Below are 23,693 nucleotides of genomic sequence, written 5' to 3' on the forward strand. Positions count from 1 at the left end.
CATAAATTTTTTTTTCTCTATAAATAGACATCCATTTTCATATATTTTGACATATTTTCAAAAACAAAAAAAAAATATCCTATATTCATTAATCACTCAATTAAATTTAACACGTAATTAACTAAACTTAAAGTAAAAACTTATGAATTTAATTACATGTTAATTGTATTGGAAAGTTAAATATGTAGTATAAACATTATTAAAAAATAAAGAGAAAATAAAAAAGGCGATGTGTATTATGATGGGGTATAGTAAATAGTGGAGGATAAAATGACGAGGAGTTTTTTTTTTTGAGCATTGATGTACTAAAAAAAACCACTCATGAGAGGAATTGGATGGAAAGAGTGAGAAAGTGGGTAGAGAGAGATTGAGAGGTTTTTTTTCTCCTCACTGCTGATAATGGTGTTAATGTTTATCACGAACAGTTTTCCACTTTTCCCCCAAATTCTAAAACCCTAACTCCCCTAAACTCCTACTCCCCTAAATCTCGCCAATGGCCGCCCTCCGCCCGCCGCCTGCCGCCCGCCGGCCACCTTAGTCCGTGACTCCGTGACGCATTCCGCCTTTAGTCGTCCTTCACCGGCCACCTTCGTTCAATCAATCAGTTCGTGACGCTTCAGTCCTTCAACATACCGCAATCGCATACGGCACTTCGATCAATCGGCTCACGGCGGCACGGCCTCTACCAGTCGACCTGGTGTCTGGCGAGCTTGCCTTTCCGGTTTCTTTTAATGCTTATTGCTGCCTTGCTGTGAATCTGTGATTGTGAATTCTCAATGCGAGTATGCGATAATGCTGTCTTTCTGTCTTTCATAATTTCATTGTTGTCAATTGTCGAAAACTCGAAATTGTCTAATTGTGATTTGTGAATGTTATTGAAATTGTCTAATTGTAATTTGTGAATGTTGTGATTGTTGTCGAAATTCAGAAATTGTCTAATTGACTAATTGTGACTGACTGAATGTTGTCTTTTAGTTTTAGTCTAATTGCATTTGTTGTCTTGTTGAATTGCTGCCAAGTGCTTTGCTGCCTGTGACCTTGAGTGCCTGACTAAGTGACTAGTGCTTTGCTGCCTTTATTGTCGTATTGAGTTATTGGTAAATGATAATTGCTAATTTGATTGGGAATTTGAGATATAATGATATATAATGTAAAATTGTAGATTGTGCCATTGTAGTATAGTGATATATAATGAATTTGAGATATAGTGATATATAATGAATTTGAGATATAGTGATATATAATGAATTTGAGATATACTCGAAAAATGCTTCTGTAGTTTTTTTTTTTTCATTTTTCTATGTGTAATCTATTTGTAATCCATAATATGAACTTATGTACTTAATTTTTAATTATTATATTTTCATCCCTTTGTTAATTATGATTCCGAACTTCTGAAGTTTCGAACCCACACTTCGCAAATCCTGGAGACGCCACTGCATTGAATTGCAGTTCAAGTTCTCTGTTGAATCGTAGTTCACTTTCTGATACTTGCCTTCCCCATTGAAGCAGCTTTTGATGTAAGTTGTTTGTTTTGTTACCATCATATCAGTTTCATAATCTAGGGTTTATCTTTGATCTAATCTAATTTAATTGTCAGTGCATTAAGTTTAGGGTTCGAAAATCTGAACTATTGTTTCTATATTCTAAGATTATGAAACATCATAACCAGCGATTATTTTACCAGAAAAGGAAATTGTAAGAGTAATTTGATTATATTGAATCAAATATCCCTAAAATTATGTTTTTTTTTTTTTTTTTTTTTTTTCCGTAATGGGTCGGGGCTTTAAATGGGCCCCTAACCCATTGAACAGGTCTAGTTGTAACCCACAAAATAAATATTTAAAATTTTACTTCCGTGACCTTATTGACTTATTATCTAAAAAACATAATTAGGACGTTAAGTTTAACTTGAGTCAAATAACTAATCCCAGCGTTTATGATCTTTCAGTAACCCCCAGTCCAGCAGTCCCCACCCACTTACTATCTATCTCTCCTCCACTGAAGCTGAGCTCTGAATTCTCCATTTAAGCAGCTTCAGAGCTTTCTATCATCCAAAGAAGCAGAGGTAAGATACGTTTTTTCTTTCTTAAATCATTATCAATTTCAGAATCAGGGTTTATCATTAATTTAATTGTCATTATACTCAATTTAGGGTTCTTCTAAGCTGAATATTTGAACTTTTGTTTATAATAACTGAAAGATTACAACTTTCGATTGTGTTGCTAGAATTTTGCTATCATCATTCTTAAGTAGAAGAATTTAATGTGAATTTTAGAGCCTAATTAGGTAATTGAGTGGAAATTTGGTTGCTAATTTGTTGCAGGCTGTTGTTTAACCCTTAATTGTAGGACGGAACTATGAAAATGGACCTTTTCTCCCTCGCCCCGGGGCGGTTGCCCCTCCTGCCCCGCTTCGGCTTCGGGCTTGTAAAGTTCTCATTCTATGTTCAATGCTCTTCCAAGCCAATGCTTCAGCTGTCTTCCTCTTCTAATGTCACTAAGAAGTAAGCTATTCCGTTATAACTTTTTACTGTTTTATGATTTCTTAGTACTTAGATAATGATTAGTGGAAACTGAAGGTGTTACATTGTTGTAAATTGTAATTCTGTGACAATGTTATTTACAAACTATAATCGCTATAACTTCTTGTTGGTTTATTGTTAGGAAGTAAGTCGCCAATAAAATTGTAATAGGATATTCAAATTGCCTACTTGACAATAATTATTAGCACTTCCTTTTTGATACTGTTTGTGAAGATTAGGAAAAAGTGTCAAGAAGTCAGGAAAGAGAGAACATCACCTATGGAAACGTAAAGAATCTGCTGGTTCTGGTCAGAAAGCAATGAATCTAGTTCGAATTGTAAGTTTGTGTCATTATCTATCCTAGAATTATTGTAATTATCTTTATGAGCTAGCTGAAGCTAATGGGATTGTGGCCTGTATTGCTTAGGCTTGCTTCCAACACGTTACAATTGACATTTGTACATGATTTTATGAAAATATCCCTGTATTAGTTGTGTTCCATCTTCCCTCCATCACTGTTTTTAGTGGCATTCCAAATACACTTTAAGTGATTTTTACTTGTGGAGGAGGCAATAGTATATGCAACGAGTTTGATAAATGTAGCTCTCCCATAGTCCCATTGTTGGCTTATGTTTTCTTAACGCTGTAAGGGGTATCCTTTTACTCTTGTTTACAATGTAGTAATTTGTATTGGTAGGTTTCTGGACTTTCTAATGAGAAAGAGGCAGTTTATCGTACATTAGACGAATGGATTGCATGGGAGCTGGAATTTCCAATGCTTGCAGTAGCTAAGGCCCTAAGAATTTTGAAAAACCAGAGGTAGTGGCCGCAAGTTATTCACGTAAGATTCGTCTTTGAATGCCTTAAATCTCATGAATCTGTTTGGAAAATTTTGTTTGATTACTGGTCAATGAGCTCTTTGTCATGTCTGTCTTCTTCTATTTTATGTAAAATGGTTTTGTTAAATTAGAACAAGCTTTGAACTCAGAGAAACTTGAGCTGATGATTCGAATTAAGAGAGAGAAAACTCAGATAAAAGTTGTTGAGAGTTATTACAATGCAATTATTACAGCTTTGCATGACTTAAATAGTCAACAATGAAAATAAGAAAAGTAAAAGAAAAATACAGCTAGAAAAGTAATTCTGTTATATCAGAATTTTGTTATGCTATTTGGGCTGAAGACAAGTTGCACTTCGATGCCGTGGGCTGGGCTTATCACTATTCTCAACACCCCCCCGCAAGCTGTGGATTGTTCAGGCCAAGCTTTTTGTTTTTGTAAAGATATCAGCAAGTTGTGATTTTGTTGGCAAGTAAGTCATCTGAATAAGCCCTTCAAGAACTTTTTCCCTCGTGAAGTGACAATCAATGTCTATGTGCTTGGTGCGCTCATGGAAGACAGGGTTCTTGGCTATGTGAATGGCACACTGGTTGTCACAATGAAGTGTGACAGGTTGCAGATTAGAAACACCAAGTTAACCCATGTAACTTCAGCAGCAGCAGAGGCCATTGCCCTATATTCTGATTCTGAAGATGACTTAGACACTGTCGGTTGCTTTTTGGACTTCCAGCTCATGGGAGAGGAACCAAGTTGCAACACATAACCAGAAATACTCTTTCTGGAATCAGGACAGGATCCCCAGTAGAGTAAGAACATCATACCTTTTCAACAAAATGCCCTGTCCTGTAGTGTGAGCCACATATTTGAGAGTGTACTGAAGAGCTTCCATATGAGTTGTTCTTGGATTCTGCATAAACTGGCTCAAAGTTTGAACATTGTAAGAAAGATCAGGCCTAGTGTTTGTTAGGAAATTTAACTTTCCAACAAGACTTCTATAAAGAGTAGCATTAGAAAGTAACACTCCCATCATCAGCTACTAGTTTTTGATGTTGAGGTAGAGGAGTAACAACACTCTTACTCAAAGGAGCCAAAAGTTCATGAGTGAATTTCTTCTGAATTAAAGCAACCCAGGAAAAAACTTAGTTTACCCAGATCTTTGATGCTGAAGATTTTGTCCAAGTGAAACTTTAGTCCAGAAATTGTATCAACATCATCTCCAGTCAAGATGATGTCATCCACATATATGGCTGCAATGGTGATCTTACCAACAACTTTCTTTATAAACAATGATGCATCACTATGACACTGAGTGAACCCAAGCTTTGTCAATTCAGCAAACAACCTAGCAAACCATTAGGCTTGTTTCAGGCCATATAAAGATTTTTTTAGCTTGCAAACCTTACCAAGAAGACCATTCATTCCTTTAGGAAGTGACATATATTTCTTCATTGAGATCTCCATGCAGAAATGCATTATTGACATCTAATTGGTGCATATCCCATTTCTTGCAGGCGCTAAAGCTATGACACATCTTATTGTAGTAATTTTGACTATAGGAGAGAATGTCTCCTCATAGTCAATACCAAACTTTTGTGTGTAGCCCTTTGCAACTAATTTGGCCTTATATCTTTCTATTGACCCATCTGCCTTCCACTTGCAACCAATGGCCTTCTTACCGGGAGGAAGATCAACAATTTCCCAGGTTTTATATTTATTTTTATCCAGAGCATCTATCTCCTTTTTCATAGTAGAAACCCATTAAGGATGCTTGGAAGCAGCTTTGTATGGAGTTGGCTCAGAGCTATTAAAGCTTTGTGAGAAGCAGGAATGTCAAAGTAGAAAACCCAGATTACACCAGTGAGAAGAAGATGATTTGATAGGGAGTTTGCAAACATAATCCTTCATCCACTTAGGTGGTTCTCTTGGTCTAGAGGACTATCAACAACTTCTGAGGTTTAAATGATGGGATATGGTAAAGAAGAAGAATTGGTGGTGGTGAAAGAGTTAAAGACACTGAACTAGAGGAGGAAGAATGAGAAGAAGTAAAAATGTTGAAAGGAGAAGAATTAGGTGTGGGCTGTTTGGAATTAGTGTGAGTTGTGGAAATAGGAACAGGATATTCCTTTGTAGTCTACAAAAGGATCAATGAATATATGATTGTTCTCATTAGGCAGAAAGAATTGAAAGGGAGGTTTGTCAGAGTTAAGAACATGAAAAGGAAAATGTTGTTCATAGAAATAAACATCTCTAGTAACTGAAATGTGTTTATCACCCAAGTAATGTACTATGTAGCCTTTTTGTGTGGGTGAGTAGCCAATAAAGACACATGGATTTGCTCTTGGATAAAATTTTGTCCTGCCTACTTTAGAGGTTGAAACATAACATAGACAACCAAAAGATCTTAGATGTGAAATGTCAGGTGGCTTACCAAAAAGTCCGATAAGGGGAAAGATTATGTAAGACTAACAAAGGCATCCTGATAATGATATAAGTAGCAGCAAGAACACACTCACCCCAGTTTTTTTTGTGGAACTTTAGACTGGAAATCAGAGCTCTAGGTGTTTCTAAAAGGTGTTTTTGCTTCCTTTCCACAAACCCATTTTGCTGAGGTGTATCACTATAACTTGTCTGATGTAAAATCCCCTTTAGCATGATAAAACTCAACAATTTTCCCTTCACACAACTCCTTAGTATTATCTGATCTAATGCATTTGACTTTATAACCATGTTGATTTTCAGCAAAAACAACAAATCAACCAATTTTCCCTTCACACAACTCCTTAGCATTATCTGATCTAATGCATTTGACTTTATAACCATGTTGATTTTCAGCAAAAACAACAAAATCAACCAAAATCTTAACAGAATCTGTTTTAAAACTCAATAAGTGAACCCAAGTATAATACAAGAATCAGGTGTGAACTTAACACTACAGGGAAGATTCTTACAAAGTTTATGGACAGATATTAGGTTAACTGAAAATCAGGAACAAATAGCACATCTTTCAATACTATGTCCCGTCTAACTGTAACAGTTCCTATATGGATATGGACACTTTTCTTTTATGTAGTGATAGTATCCTCATCAGAACTCATGACTCTATAATTGTCAAACAAGGTTAAGTCACTGTAAATATGGTCTGTAGCCCCACTATCAACAATCCATCCATACTAAAAGCAGAGAAAAGACACAGCTTACCTGCAAAATAAGCTGCTCTGGAATTATTCTCTTTTGATTTATGCTCCTGAGCTACTGCAGCAATTGTTGCATCCTTAGGACTTTCCAAGAAATTCATGTACACTGAGTGTACTGGTCCCTCGTCAAAGTTGCAGTAACACTATCATCACCATTATCAACAAAGTTTCCTACACTGTCTGCTTGTGCCATATTAGCAAATTTTTTCTGTCCATTGTTCACCTTTGATTCACCGGGAAAACCATGAAGTAGCATCTATCAACCAAGTGACCTGTCATCTTACAAAACTCACAGACTAGATTAGCTGTTTCCTCTGAAATTAGTTGACATGTTCCTGCCCTAAGAATTTCCTTAATAACCTCCTCTATTATCGTAGTACTGATTACCATTTCTATTCCCAGTGTTATGACCTCTATTATCATAAAATCTTCTTCTATCGACAACATTTTGTAGGCCATAGGTAAAGTTGGGAGAGGCTGCATCATCAAAATATTACTCCTAACTTGCTTATACTCATCTTTCAGCTTCATCAAGAATTGCAACACTCTGTAATCTTGTTGTATCTTGAAATTTCCTAGTGACATTACAAACACAACCACTACAAGTACACACTGGTATAGGATTAACATGATTCAGCTGATCCCACAAGACCTTGATCTTAGCAAAAAATTCAGCTATCTCCTCATTCCGTTGATGTACAACACTGATTTCTTCTTGAATTCCATATAATTCAGTTGAAGAAACCTGACCATATCTTTCCTCCAGATCCTTCCAAATCTCTCTAGCAGTTTTATAGAAGAATACACTCTTCTTTGTTACTGATCCCAAAACACTCAATATCCATCCGATGACCAGATCATTACACCTAACCCAAGCCTTATAAGAAGAATCAGTAGGTGATGGAACATTTAAGCTTCCATCTAACACCTAACCCAAGCCTTATAAGAAAACTAGGTAACATCGACGAAGCTACCGCGAAAGCTATGAACTTAGAAACGGAGAGCAAATTAAAGAAATGATTTTAAATCTTTGTGTACGGACTCCTAATTGAAGTGTTTGTAATTCAGAAGTAAAAGAAATCATTTTATCTACTAATAGTGGCCAAATTGGTGTATTACCAAACCATGCTCCTATTGCCACAACGGTAGATATAGGAATTTTAAGAATACGTCTTAACGACCAATGGTTAACAATGGCTTTGATGGGCGGTTTTGCTAGAATAGGCAATAATGAGATTACGATTTTAGTAAATGATGCTGAGAGGGGTAGTGACATTGATTCGCAAGAAGCTCAGCAAACTCTTGAAATAGCAGAAGCTAACTTGAGGAAAGCGGAAGGAAAGAGACAAGTAATTGAAGCAAATTTAGCTTTGAGACGAGCTAGGACACGAGTAGAGGCTAGCAATTAGAAGAAGTTCTGTTTGTACACTCTTTCTATATATGGAATCTAAATATATAGAAGATCTCTTTTTCTTTTTATTTTGTTGATTGAATCAACAAAATAAAAAGAAAAAGAGAATCTATTTAATAGTCTTAATAATCCAAAGGGTAAGTAGAAAAACTTATTAAATACCCTCGACTCTAACTTTGGTATCTAATAAGTTTTACCTACTAACTCCCACCGTATGAAAGCAACACTCTAACCGCTGAGTTAAGTAGGCCTTTTATCATTACAAAGAGGACTAAATATAACCATTCCATAGATTGATTATAAGCAATAGAAATCAAACGGATCGAAGAGCTATGATGGTATATCGTAGAATATTTCTCTTGACAAGAAATTATCTACATACTAAAATATGGAGCATAAACACAAGGGCTGCCAATGTTTTTCAGGGAAGTCCATCATGCAATCAAAAGAATGAATCTTTTTGAAAAATTGATGTCTTACTCTAGGCTTTGAGGAAACAAAACATAGAGAACAATAGCCTGGCAATCAATTCTATTCGGTCCAATTCAAGTGTCTATTTAGTTACCAGATAGAACCCATTATTGATTTGACATATTGATGAATGTCAAAAAGCACAGCTTTGCCAATTCAGTTGAAAAACTGTGTTATCTTTGTTTTTGAAGTAAATTAGATTGAAAATGGTTTATTTAGATATACTCACCTTATGGTATGAGGTATGATATTTGGAATGGGGATAAAACTTATCTAGAACCCCATACCTTAAACCAGGTTTGATTACGTATAATGCAAAGTTTGAAAGTCAAACCCTCATTTTGATTAAAGAATAATATATTTTTTTGTCCCTCTTTCTTCCCATTTCTCCTTCCACTAAAGCACCAAAGTTAAATAATTGCTGGTCATGGAAGTCAAATGGAGGAGATTCTTAGTAAATTCTGGTAAAACCCTTTCAAATGTTCAATGAAGAGATCAACCAACCCCCCCCCCCCCCCCCCCCGGCCCTTCACTAGATCCCCATATCTGGTAATCAAGAAAGGCAATTGCAGTGTAGACCCTTTATCTCCTTAGAAAATATCTGAATGGTGTTTTTTCTTTTTTAAAATTCCTTCCCTTTCACTCAATATGAGCTCCCTTAAATTCTTCCAATTTGGTTCTTATCTCCTAGGTACTTGAAAAACCCCAAGCTCCTCTTAAGTCTTCACCATACGTTTTACCAGCATTGACCACCAGTCTATGCACTATCCTCACTCCAGTCCATTACTTGTAACAATCACTGGCCAAGTGTTACCCAATTCACTAGTATGAGATTGGATACGACTAATCGACTATGCAATTTGGTACCTTGTATTGTTAAATTAGGGCAAAATATGCCAGTTTGATGTATTTTTGTAGCCTTTGTTGGCTTGCTGTTCACAGGGGAGTTAGGTGATTACCCGACCAACCCCCAACAACCTGATCCCACCACTGCTCGGCCTTGGCAGCCCTAACAACCACCTCAAATGGAGTCAAATCTCAACCCCACTGTCATCTTAATCTGCCAAACACAATGTGCTGTTCAAGAGGTTTAATCTTCTATATTTTTCTCACCCTTTCATTTCTCCTATCCGTACTTGATAGCTAATTAAACACCCCATTTGTTTGTTTAATACAGATGTTAAGGATCAACTGGGTTATGCTTTGCTGAAATTCTCAATGGAAGTTAAATTTGCATGCGTATAATCTATAAAGTGGAAATTTACAGGGGTATTAGTGTCAAGCATTTGTGAGAAATTAATACAAAGATGGTGTCGTGTTGGATCACTGCTAATTGGCTAATCTCTTCCTATGGGCTCCTTTTAGAAATTGATAGTATAGGAACAGTGCTGAAACTTGTTCAGGATGCATAAAATTTGTACATATCATTAATTTAAACTTTTAAATAATGATGATGTCATGTTGATCCAGTTATTTAGATGGAAGTGTGAATATTTGTCCATTAATAAATGTGAGATGACCCAAACATATATTTTTTGCATAGCAAAATAATAATTTACTTAAGTATAATGTGCTAAGATCTCAAGCCTAAAGTTGCATTTTCATCTCTTTTGTCGGTGTCATCTAACTAGAAGTTGAGGTGGATTATGCGATAAATGGTGCAGAAATGAACTGTTTACTGGTTCTTGGTGCCGTATAGGTTGTCAAGTGGATGTTGTGTAAGGGCCAAGGTACAACCATGGCAACATATGATACAGTCTTGTTGGCTTTTGACATGGAGGAGAGAATAGATGAAGCTGGATCTTTGTGGAATATGATTTTACATACCCACACACGATCTATTTCGAAGCGGTTGTTTTCTCGGATGATTTCCTTATACGATCATCACGATATACCAGAGAAAGTGATAGAGGTAACTAAAAATCTCATTTTTGTTATTTGTTGCCTATGATATATTGGTTTTTATAGTGTTCTGATATTCGTCTGAAAGACTCATTTATACGTTTTCCACCTTTTTTGTTCTTGTGGTACCCTGGTACAATCCAATGTTTAAATACCTTTAAATATTGCGAGGTGTTTTTTTTTTTGTTTTTTCTTACTAAGTGGTGAAGCGCTGAAGCATATTAGCATTAGATTTAAGAGGCCAAGCTCTTAGTGTTGCTTAAGGTCCAGAGAATCACCTAGGATACTGTCAGGGGTATCATTTACCGAAGAAAAGATAAATTCCCCACTAAAAGTTTTTTTAGGAGGTCTATGAAGACACCCTGAAGTCCTATCGTCAACACCATGTTAGTTACATTGCTCTAGAAAACTCGATTTCGTCACTGCATTTGCTAGACAAATATCGCATTGTTGCTTCAGCTTTTGTCCTTTTGTCACTTTGTATTTTGTTACTTTTTTTTCACTCCCACATAGCTCTTCCATCCCTTAAAAAAACGTTTCTGCATAACCTCTTCAACATATTGGTTTCCATAATACCTAAACAATAGAGGCACCGTAAAGCCTTAGATTGTCATCCCTCGTGTTTCTTTGTTCTGTGTTCATATTTGTATGTGTTGCCTCACTTTGTGCTGGTTTTGGATTTCTTTGATTTCCTGGCCTAACACATCCTTGTGTTTTTGTGCTCAACGGTATAAATTTCTGTTCTGGTTTAATCCAAAGTACAAACTTAGAAATGGAGTTTGTAATAACTAGCATTTAGACACATCCATATTTTACTGGTGTTAACACTCATATGGTTACTTTTATCAATTGCATCTGATTTTCCGTGTCTTTGCAAAACCCAGGTCTTGGCAGACATGGAAGAATTGGGTGTCAAACCGGACGAGGATACAGTCAGGAGGGTAGCACGAACCTTTGAGAGACTGGGACAAGAAGATAAGAAGAATTTGGTCATTAAAAGGTATGGTTGTAAATGGAAATATATCCATTTTAAAGGAGAAAGAGTCAAAGTAAGGAGAGATCTGTTGGTTGATTCCTAGTTGAATTAGCGTTTGTCTGCTGCTTGTGCAAAAAAGAATGTTCTCCGAGCCAAATTGAAAACAATTTACATAAGTCAATGAGAGGCTGTATTCTGTTGACTGTAGTATGCATGCTCTGCTTGTGAAACTCCTAGTTTCTACATCTCTGCTGTCGGTTGAATGTTCATTTTCGAGAGGCCAGTATTATTCAAGAGTCTTGGACAAGTTAGGTGAAGCATCTTCAAAATAACTTGCATTCAATGATTATGTTTGAGCTGCTGGAGACTGAGGTATCTGAATGTAGAATTCTTGAGTTGGAAATCAGGAATTTGTTGAGGATTCAATTTAACCCAACTTTGTCTATATCTTTACCCATTAGCTTTTTGGATAAACTACTGCCATTAGCTTTTTGTATATGTATTTTTACTTTTTTATTCAGGTTAATACATAGGTTGATGCACATGATTTTTGCGACTGTTCATCACAAACCAGAGTTACATAAATTTCTTTATTTAGTTGATCTCAATGCTGACCCTAGTTCATGCCGAGCATATCCTCAATTTTCTTGCATTTCGTCAGCCTATTGAGTGTTTAATATCGCCTTCAACACACGGTGTTCTACAACCTCTGTGCTTACGTGCTGGAATATTAGATTCTTGCAAGACAAATCAATATCCTGCCTTTGTGCTTCAACTTCGACGTTTTGTCCATTATTAGCCGTCATGTATGGTAAAGTCTTACAGGTAATTACTCTACAATACATCGTACTCCTTTAAATTTTAAGAAAACATGTCTACCTTGTGTGTGTGAGAAATAGATGACACTGTCAACGCAGCTACAGAACAATCTTGTAAGGGGCATTTAAAGAAGGCTTGATATGTTACTATTGATGGAGAACCTATAAAACTCACAGGTTTAATTAGGCTGTTAAAAAAGAAAAACTATAAGTAAACATTCTATTGTACCCTAATTCTATTCCATTGTGCCTTGAAACTTCTAAACTTTCTTTTCAGTTTAAAAACCAAGGAAGGTATAAGCCCCTGAAGTCCAAAATTCTTCCTTATACAGAAGACACAGCTATGGGACTCCTCACTGTATGAATTCCATCAAACCAAGTCAGCCACCCGAATTCATACTCCTGTCCACTCGCTTGGCTATTGGAATATGCATCTTTCTCAACTGTGATACTGAAGCTTTTCTTCTGCCCCTTATGTCTGAATATCAATATACTTGGTGAGATATTGACGTTGTATCCCATTGGTGGCTTCACTGAAGCAAAGTAATAACTTCTGCCTTTACCAACATTTGTAACTGTCCTAGTGACTGTCACTCTTCCACTGAGCTTGGAGATTGCAAGGGAAGGCTGGTTTAAGTCATTAGTCTTAGGTAGGTTTTGTGGGCATTTGAATGATGGGTCGAAACCTGGCATCCTTAAGCTGCAGAGGTAAGTCAAGTAGTCAGTGTAAGATGCATCATACACTAGACCGGGGTCAGCTGCTTTTGTGGGTCGGAAGTGACCTGCTCCGTATTGAAAGGCGTTTGCTGGGTTGCCCATAGAATCAGTTATGAGAGATTCATTGTTGTTCTTCAGACCAGCTGTATGAAGAAGAAAAAAGTTTAGGTAAACAATGTGAATTTTTGAAATGTGTATCAAACTTTTGATAGTGCTACTGCAGAGGTGATAGTGTAAAGTATGTTGCTACCTGTGGTCATGAGTGCAGATCGAATGGCAGCAGAGCTCCAAGTAGGATGGACAGCTTTGAGGAGCGCAGCAGCAGCAGATACATGAGGGCAGGACATTGATGTTCCTGAGTAAATATTCCACTGTACTCTCCTGTCATCTGCAGCCAACTTAGTTGGTGAATCTTCTTCACTCCATGCTGCCAATATGTTTAATCCAGGGGCGGTAATATCAGGCTGCAAGTAATTACCATATATACTTCGTATCAAGCAAAGTATGAAAGCTTGGGAGTTTTTCAAGTCTGAAAAGGACAAAAGGTCATGGATGTACCTTGAGAATAGTTGGATCGACGACATTAGGTCCCCTACTAGTGAAAGAGGCCATGAAAGGTGCTGGTGATGTGCCTACCACTGTCGTTGCTGGCAGGATCTTGGCAGCCGGATATCTTGTAGATTTGATGTAGTTGAGGATTTCCATGGCTTCATACTCACCCACAGCAGTTGCAGGAAGAACATGGGGATCGGCCACAACCTCTTCTCCTTGGCCTTTAGCATTGCCTAAGATGTAGCCAATGCCGCCTGCCCTCATAACCTCCATCCCTTTACCAACCCTTGTTCCATTTCCTCTTAAGCAAAACACTATATTACCGTCTGCTTTTTCAGATGATAGACTATTAGGAAGGCATTGCCTGTCGAAAAATGCACAAATTGAAGCGTTACATTATTGTAAAATTATATCAACAAACAAACAGGCAAAAATAACATAAAAACAGCTACTTACCCAGCTAATTCTTGGGTGACATTGGGTAAACTAATATCTCCTGCATAAACTAGTGGATATGTAACATTGTCCAATCGAAAAGTGGTAGTTGTCTGACCCTGCAAAAATAACATAAGATTCATCATAATCAAAACAAAACTACAAAAATATGACATGCCTTTGAAAAAAATAATTGGCAAGTGATTGCGCGCTGAGTAAACCACATTGATATATGAAGTGACAGATAATATGAAACGAGAAAAGTTTGTTAGTGAAGATAACTCGTATATAGAAAGGAGGGACTACTATGGCGTTCAAGAAGCAACATGATCATAAATTACCTGAATGACCATTCCATTACCAAGTACAACAGGAGCACTAAACTCCCTATCCAAACTGCTAGCCCCAACAGTAATAACCCACGGCGCAGTGTTGGACAATGTCCCTGCCTGAGGTCCTGAATTCCCAGCACTACAAGACACTACAATACCCTTCTTAACCGCGTGCAAAGCTCCAATAGCAATGCCATCCTGCGAATACCCCACTGGCTTCGGTGTCCCAATCGAAATGCTCATGACATGTACGCCGTCATTGATAGCATCATCCATAGCAGCCAACATGTCTGCATCAAAGCATGTGTTTCCATCAACCTTGTCATGCGCTGGTATTGCCCAGCATACCTTGTATATTGCTAGTTGGACTAGTGGTGCACCCCCGGAGGCTGTGCCCTCCGCTAATGCGCCCATGAAGGCGGCATCAGGGACTGTTCGGCCTCCTACGGTGGAGCTAGTGTGTGTTCCATGCCCATCTTTGTCGCGGGGTGAGAGGTAGTCTAGCTTTCGGTCTAATGGACCATAGACGCTCTCGTAGGCCTTTATGTAGTATCGAGCCCCTATCACTTTCCTGCCATGGATCAAATTCAACAAGGGAATTAGATTATTTACATAACAATTTTTGTATACATCAAATGACAAAAGTCCTTAATCAAATGTATAAAACATTAGTAAGGTAAAACATTTTTTGTATAAATCAAACGGCAAAAGTTACTTATAACTTGGCAAGTTAGTGAAAACTTTTAGTATTTATTATTACTTAAAACTAACTACTAGGCTTGTAAGTATTTCTTATGATTTTTAGTGTGAATATTGGTACAATGGTGGTTGTTTTAGTTAATCAAACCTATTATGCTTGTTTTCCCTTAATTCTACCAAGACCCTAAATTATATTCTTATTTCTTACGAGTATTAATGTATTTGTTAATTATAATCACTTATAAATTCATCACATAAGCAATTAATATACCCATTTTAGATTAGATCTTGCTTGTTTTTCAAGGCTCATTTATATAAAGTTAATCTATACTTCCTCTGTTCCACAAATATTGCAAATTACGCTTTTCAAAGACATTTTATATGTTAAATATCTATAATTATATAAGAGTAAAAATTATAAAAAGTTGATATTGTGAAAGTATTTTACGAGACGAATCTAACAAGACCCCACATGACTATATTTTACTTTACGTATAAATCATAATTTGTGGTCAAACAAGTATGATGAATAGTGCAAAAGTCCAGTTGTTACAATATTACTAGAATGGAGGAAGTATTATTTTAGCTCGTCTCAAGCTCGAGCTCGAATAATAAAAACGAGCTATTTATGACCTAATTAAGCTTGAATAACAAACAGCTTAAATGATTCAATCACGGACAAGAAAAAATACAACTAAGCTTGGCTCGAGTTGGAGCTCATGTGTTTCATATCAAGTTCAACTCGAACAAATTAATACTTTGATCGGCATGGCTCGGCTCATATTGACATCTCTATACAGCTTGGTTAAGCTTGGCTCGAGTAGGAGCTTATGTGTTTCATATAAGCTCAGCTCGAACAAATTAATACTTGGCTACTACTCGGCCCGACGCATTGACATCTATAAGTAGTACAACTTACAAGTATGACAATTCTAGTGGAAAGTATCAATACTTATTAATGTGGCAATTTTTATATCCGAATCCAACGTATTAATAATTTATACCTAATAGGTCAAGCAAATTAATTGGGAAAAGCTCCCATGAGCTTCAATGATCGAAGATCCTTTTTAATTTATTTTATTTTCAGTGTATGAAACATTCTTTGTTAACTTTTTCTAGAACATCCTATTTGTTGAATTTTAATTGTATTTCATTTATTTTCTAAGTGATCCACTTTGATTGGGCACATATGATAAAGTGTAACTTTTATATATGATATCTTTAATAATTACTAAGGTTGATACTCAAAACATATACATCGGGATAATTTTTTTTGTTTTTTTTTCTTATATATAAATCATCAATACTAGTCCTAATAAAGTATGTGAATATTGCAAAAAATTAAAGTGACAGTACTTAACCAAAAAAGAAAAAAAAAAATTGAAAGGAATGATTACAATTTTCAAGTTTTTCTATAATTGGATCACTATTATTTTAATAATCAATTATTGAAAATCATGAAAGAATATTAAGATTAAAATATAAAAGAAATATTTTTTTTTTTAAATTTATGTTTAATATTTTTGTGCTTTTTTTTCGGGGATTGTTGGGAAGGATGCTAATACTAGTTCACAAGCCAAGAAAACAAGTTTCTTTAAATCATACATGTGAGCATGATTCACCAAACATTTCATGTGATCATTCTTTAGTTCAAGAAAAAGGAACCTTTTTCATGGAAAGAAAAAGGAATTGCGGCCATCAATAGACTAGGAATGATACTTAGATAGATGTACCATACCTAACATTATCAACAAGAAAGGTCAATACAATTAGCGTATCTACAAAAGACTTCTTTTTGTACTTGTCTACTTTACACACTTCGACTTTTAACATAACTTAATTATTTTTTTAGCTAATTATAAAAACGATTGTTCATAAGTAAATTATCTTATTATATATTTTTAAATTATCAATTATTTATTTTTTTTGCTAATTAATTAATAATTTAAAATATTAAAAGTTAAAATTTTGTTAAAGGTCGATGTATGTTAATTAACTAAATAGGAACAAATGAAGTACATATCATAGGCTTTAGCTCTTCCATTTCATGAATTAATTAATTAGTCTGTTTGCTAAAAATGTTGTTGTCACGCATTAATATATGCACTTAGGAAAGGCAATCTATCTTTATGATATTAAAGAGGAATATGCAGTGGTACACGTATGGATAAGGACATTACATGTTCATAGCTTATAGAGTCATAAGTGTCTGCCTCACTCCAACATCTTAAATTAGTTAGATTAAATTTGATATAATATAGTAAAAAATGTTGAGAGCATACTTTGCAAATTGAGATCTAATTCCGGAAAAGATTTGATTAGGTAATCGTGAATAAATATAATTATTGAATAATTATCTAATAATTTGATAAGGTGATCATTAACCAAAAAATAATATTTATATATGTGATTGCGATCATGCCACATATGATGTATTGTGTAGCCTTGTATGTTCTCGTACAAATAATTTAAATTATCTTTGGATATGTGTATGTTCTATGGTCTTTCTAAGTTTAACTAATTAGAATTCAAGATGGGTCGAAGGTCAAATTGAAAATTAAAAAAGCTCTCCTTTTCAATATTGTTGCTCATGAAACTCAATCCTTTGATTAAGTTGGAACAAGTAGTACTTTTTAGGGGTTTGTTTGATACCAAACTTTGTCTATAAGCAAAGTAACAAAAGAGTTGTATAGTAGTGGTCAATAGTTCTGCATCAATGCATGTAGTAACAGGGCTCACATGAAATATAAATATATGGGAAAATACACCCATAATAATAATAAGTAATTAAACGTATCAAGTTGGTAATTGGGGCATCCCAAAGCATGTCCAAACAACTAGAGTAAGATCAGTATGTGTGGTGGGTCATATTGTATGCACTTCACTACAATTTCGGGTCACGGGATTTCTTCTAAAGAAAGTCCTAGGCTTCATATGTAATTAGTACTAAGAATGGATTTAAACAAATTTCTAGTTTCACCATTTATCATAATCCCGTGAAAAAAAAATCCTAACTCATAAGGATGATAGTGTAAGACAAAATTTAATCTCAAGTCTACGATTTTACTTTATAATAAGACTGTAACCAATTAAATTACTTGTCATCGGCTCACAATAATTTCATTGTAATATGACAATGTGAGTATAATTTTCATCTTAATATACTAGTACATTATTTCATAAAATTATCTTCGTTCCAAATGATTAGTCCCTAAGTCGAAATAATTTAAATACGACGTATAACAATATGAAAAAATGATGCTAATAATATAAATTAGTTGAATGGTCATTTCATATATATAGAATATTGAAATGATAATTGTAAGTTGTGAGAAATAACCAAAAAAGAAAGGAAAGGTGAACTGACCTATTACAATGAGAGGAGTTGAAAGCATCACCAGTTTGGCAGATACCTTTCCATGATTTAGGGATTGGTCCCATTCCATCGTCACTATAGCTCTTTGATTCTGGCCAAAATCCTGAATTACATGTCAATCATTATTATTTGTAACTCCCTCTAATCTTAAACAATAGTGCTGATCTTAACGTTTTATATAAATGTTTACAAAGTACTTGATATTGTATAATTCATGGATATAATTCATAGCGAGATTAGTAAATATAACCAAGGTTATGGATAGTCATATTAGAAAACAATCCACCAATTTATTCATAATACTTACTATAAAATAAGCACTTATTATACAATTTTAGAACTAAAAATTGATGGGAGAAAAATTGCATCATAGATAATAAAATACAATAGTATTATGTCATCTTATATATGCGTACGTAGTTGACATACTTGACAAGAGGGAGGTCGACTTCTCGGCTACATTATGAGACTAACGTCATCTTCTTAACAATGATAATAACCAAAAGAATATGTTGATAGATATATTCTCTAACAGGTATCAGAGATTAACGTAACATGCACAAAGGTCACATGATCGATTCTCATCTAACCCCTTTTTTCAAGGTGAACTATATTAAACGATAGGATTACCTTATTTCTTATGTTTAGTATATCTATATTGAGAAATAAGTGTATATTTCTTATTTAAACTAAAAATATATATAACATACAACGTATATGATTTTTTTTTTTTTTTTTTTTTTTTTTTTTTTTGAAAAAAAAAAAAAAACCAAAACTAATCAAATTATGTGATTCGAGACTATTAAGATTGAGACAATAATATTATAATGAGATTGAGTGTACAATAAATCGTATTGCTAACATTACACTTTAGCAAGAGTAAAGATTTTTGTACAATTATGCTAGCTAGTTCGTTTATCAAACTTAAAATAAGCATCCTTATAATATGATAAAATTTGTTAATGTATATAATACTATACGGTATGAATTACCTTATCTTTTTGGAGAGATAAATGCCGTGTTGATTTAATTTAAATAAATTATTTAATACTACGGATTATATTAATCTTTTTCATGAATGGATGACGGAGATAATTGGGAATCAGCAAAAAAATACTAAGGATATTAAGATTAAACATATAATTGGCACACATAAGACTAGATTTAGGTGAATTTGCGTACAGAATATTCTATCCACCTTTTTCATGAAGTGCGTGAATAATTCTCTCAATCTCTGTATGTTGCTTGCCTCTTTTTCTGTGAGATCTCGTAAGCAGAATAATTTTACACTTAACTTAATAGAATGTATACTATACGTATTAATTAATGTACAAATATGAGATTAAAGAGTAAATTATTTATTTCACTTCGTCGTAAATGTGGATGTTTGATAGATTTATTGTATAAGAAGTTTATTTTTTATTTTTTAAATTATCCAATTTAATTTATTTTTAATTTTTATAAGAGTTTGCTTAGAGTGGTTAAAATTTTTACAAAAATGACTATTATTATTATTATTATTATTATTATTATTATTATTATTATTATTATTATTATTATTATTATTATTATTATTATATCTTCATCCCATAATATATTGTCTTATAAACAAATTATAAAAATTTGAAATTATAAATATAAACTTAAATGAACTTAATAACATTTTAAATGATTTTGTTTGTTTTCTTTTCTTTTTATTTTATTTTATTTTTATTATTTGTATATTAATGACCTTCTTTGTCAAAGTATTCAAAGTGAGCATATACAATATAAAAATAGGATTATAAGATTTAAATTTATAAAATCATCTTAAACTAAAATCTTACGTTAATTGATATGTACAAGTTTTATAAGATTTATCGAATATAGATTAATAGATCACAAGTAATGTATTTTTATTTATTAAAATTAATAGAAATAATTTTAGGAGGTTTATTTGCCATGCTTTTTAGTGTTTGCATTAATTTAGGATCTACTTTGCAGTTTCGTGTAAAGACTACGTTTGGGAGGCCAAAGACAATGGAATAGCACCCATTGGAGTAAAGGACACTATGATGAGTGTTGATGTGTGACAATCAATTTGTTTATCAATATTTTTAATTTATTAAAATTAGAAGAAATATATCTTAGATTTTTTTTTTCTTTTCCGAAAAAGATGCTAAAAATAAGTCATGGTCCATTATATTTCTTGGCTTGGAGAAAAAGAATAGGAAATGAATTTTCTTTATTAGTAGTTTTGGATATAGCATAATCTCTTCCGAAAAAGATGAACAACTTTTAAAAGATAGGCCTAAAACTTTTTGATAGATTTATTCTTATTCTCTTCATTGGAAGAAAATTGAAGACCATATAAAGTCCAACGGAAAGTCCAAGGATGACTTGTGATTCTTTTCTGATTGCATGTTGCAATCATTATATCCATGCAATATTTGATTCCAATTTCAAAGTGCATGAGGAAAAAATATTATAACATACCGTAAATTAAAATACGATCTCAAATCAAATTTAAATGTCACATTGTCAGTTGTATCAAATCAATTAATACTATTAACATGATTATAAGTTTTAGACAAAGAGATAAGAATTTAATTATCTCTATTAATTTTAGACGAAGAGATAAGAACATACCACTATCTAAGACGCCAACGATGACATTGTGTCCATACTTGGCTCTTGATAGCAAACCTTCACTGTTTTCCGACTGAGAGTGCAACTGTGTATTAATTCCTTCCTCCAAACCTACGAATTGCCATGACCTTGTTGTGTGCATTTTGTGCTTCATTGGATGACTTTCAAACACTGACACCACCTCGTCCAATTCTATAAAAATGGCAATACAAATTCATTTTATCCTCAAAATATTAATCTTCATATCGTGTATAAACCAAAAAAAAAAAAAAATACTAATAGGATTAAAACTATTTTTATTTTTAACTTTAGTATAATTCAAATTCTTTATTCCAAGAGAATAAAAAATTAATGAAAAATTAGTGATCTTGTTATAATTAAATTCAAGATATCAAATACTTATAATTTTTATTTATTGATAATTATCAACACATATTATGTAGTATAATGTATATCAAACTGTCATATGAAAAAAAAGCGTCGATTTTTATATTTTAATGCTACGTAGCTTTTTAACCAATAAATATTTTAAGAAATTTTGTCACAAGTAACATCAACACCAACATCAGTATTGTAAAATTTTAGTTGAGTAAAATCAGTAATCAACTAGTATTGGCTAGATTTTCTCCCCTTAATAGTGACCAGATATTTCATTTCAAATTATATTCCACAAATCATTATTATCCATTATGATAACCATAAACATTAATTATATTCCACAATCACACTAATTACGTGACTATTTCATTAAATTTAAGGAAATATTTCATAAAATCAAATTAAACAAAAGTTGAATTTGACTCTAGAGTCGAAAACGAGCAAATAAAAGACAACGAAAGGAATAAATCGCTTACTCGATAAATAGGAGGCTTGAGCAGGGGTAAGAGTTGCAGCAAAGCCATTAATACTATGCTTATAACTATAAAGCATAGATGCCCTGGCCTCTTCCTCTGTTTCCTTGACAGAGGACAAGTAAGAGTGATGAATTTCTTCAATTTCATGCGATTCTTTATCTCCTTTATGCTCTCCAAAGTATACTATATAAACCTGTCAATTATATCATACCATATTATAAAAAAAATATGTACCAAATTTTAAAATTTGAACAAAACGTTAGCACAAGTCCATATCATATTAGATACATATATGCTAGGTATCAATACCCTAGACCCATACTATGGCACGGGTCGAAAGCTATCGATTTAATCGTTATCGCGACGAACCTGTTTATCAGAGGAGGAAGCTAGAATTGGTAAGAGGAAAAAGAAGAGAGAAAAGAAAGTTGAGAATATCTTCATTGATGAATGTTTTTTTTTTCTCTATTGTTTTTGGGTTGAGTTGTGAAAAATGAGTAGAGTTGTGTGAGTGGTATTTATACTATGAGAATCTCATAGAATATTGGAGGTTATCTTTTCAAGATTCTGGATTTTTTTAATTAAAGACAATTGAAATTGTATTACCTCATATTTTACAGGTTGCAACCAATGCAAGCGAATGCTTGTTTCAATCTCAATTATGTGATTGAATAAATCCAAATTATATAACGTGTCATTTGGGGTTTGTTATGGTGTTTCGAAACTTATTGGGCCATTGGCTGTTTGGCTATATGTTTCTTAGAAACAATAAAAAATTTCCTTTATTAAAGTTGTAAATTATGTAGGCGTCTACACCCCGTGAAAAAAAAAATGACATTTTTGGCTATTATTGTATTTGCTAATTTGTATATATGTAGTACATATATTTTTGTAAAAAAAATGTAAGATACAAGTTAGAGATTAGGAACGTCTTCTCGCAATACTGTGTAAATACCACATGTAGTCATAGTTTTTTAAGATCTAAGAGGAGGGTAGCCTTGCTAGATGAATGTCCATTCGTTGTACATTACATTCGATTGTCTCATGAATTGGATCCAAATACTGCCTCCATTATATATTATTTGCAACTTTAGAATATTTTATGTCTCATAAATAATACACCTAAGTTGCAAATAACATGAAACGGAGGTAGTAATAGTTTACAAATTTATAAAATCTTGTTGGTGGCTACTTACTTTGTAGATATCATACTGAGCTACAAACCCATTCGATACATTGAAAGTTGAATACTCGCGCAATTACATATGCAAAAGCAACGTAGGTAAATCCATACCTAGCTATAGATTCATACATTGTCTCTAATTGTTTTGTCCTCTTTTCAGCTGACATTTTTTACACAAATGTAATAAAGTAGTCCTAACTTTCATATCAGCTAAATGGCTTAAAAGATTTATGCTCATAATTGTAGTTGTAGTTGTAGTTGAGTCTCGCTATATACATAATTTTTTTTTTCTCCAATACCTTTTATAATTTCCTTCTATTTTTGTCTCGTGTGAATATTGGTTTATTCACTCTAATTGGTCTATTCATTCTATTGGATGTTGTTATCCACGCTCGTGATCACCTTTGAAGAACAAATGCAAGTAGTTAAAAATTTTGCACTTTTGCATAGGTCGGTCCATATACATCTATTCTCTTGTCTCAAATCGTGACTTGATAAGAGTAATACTTGGTCTAGTGTTAAGAGTTGTATTTCATAACTTACTTTAAACATATAGATTTTATTCTTATTAAAGACATTTAGAGGTAGAAATTAAATTTTCTTATCCTCCTCACTCATACAGAAACTAGCTTAAACCCTTATATGAATTAAATTAATCTGTGCGAGGTTTCGATTTAGTAGAGCGCCTTCTTCCATACCTTAAAATAAGGTGATACAACTAATCTTAAGCAATCATACAGTATATTGGATACCATTTTATCTTGCAACATCCATTTCAATTC

At 33.7% G+C, this 23,693-nt stretch overlaps 1 protein-coding gene and 1 pseudogene across 1 annotated transcript; one reads left to right on the forward strand and one right to left on the reverse strand.

Annotated features, from left to right (window-relative positions):
* Nucleotides 1-334: 334 nt before the first annotated feature.
* Nucleotides 335-11,878, forward strand: LOC110728833 (annotated as a pseudogene).
* Nucleotides 11,879-12,176: 298 nt separating this feature from the next.
* Nucleotides 12,177-22,415, reverse strand: LOC110728832 (subtilisin-like protease SBT5.6). The gene is made up of 9 exons (XM_021908501.1): nt 22,098-22,415; nt 21,729-21,921; nt 20,875-21,066; nt 18,238-18,349; nt 14,181-14,742; nt 13,861-13,958; nt 13,411-13,768; nt 13,103-13,316; nt 12,177-12,995 (listed from the first exon to the last, which is right to left on the reverse strand). Exons 1-9 carry the CDS (start codon nt 22,170-22,172, stop codon nt 12,460-12,462), a joined length of 2,340 nt encoding a protein of 779 aa, XP_021764193.1. The 5' UTR covers nt 22,173-22,415; the 3' UTR covers nt 12,177-12,459.
* Nucleotides 22,416-23,693: the final 1,278 nt, after the last annotated feature.

The sequence above is a fragment of the Chenopodium quinoa genome, unplaced genomic scaffold, assembly GCF_001683475.1.
Source record: "Chenopodium quinoa cultivar QQ74 unplaced genomic scaffold, ASM168347v1, whole genome shotgun sequence".
In the NCBI taxonomy this organism is placed as follows: Eukaryota; Viridiplantae; Streptophyta; class Magnoliopsida; order Caryophyllales; family Amaranthaceae; genus Chenopodium; species Chenopodium quinoa.

Bases quoted from the DNA above. Each gene is read 5' to 3' on its own strand.
- LOC110728832 (XM_021908501.1), bottom strand. From the start codon at position 22,172: ATGAAGATATTCTCAACTTTCTTTTCTCTCTTCTTTTTCCTCTTACCA. The intron at 21,922-22,097 runs GTTCGTCGCGAT...TATAATTGACAG, and splicing joins CTTCCTCCTCTGATAAACAG to GTTTATATAGTATACTTTGG. The intron at 21,067-21,728 runs GTAAGCGATTTA...CCATTTTTATAG, and splicing joins TCAAGCCTCCTATTTATCGA to AATTGGACGAGGTGGTGTCA.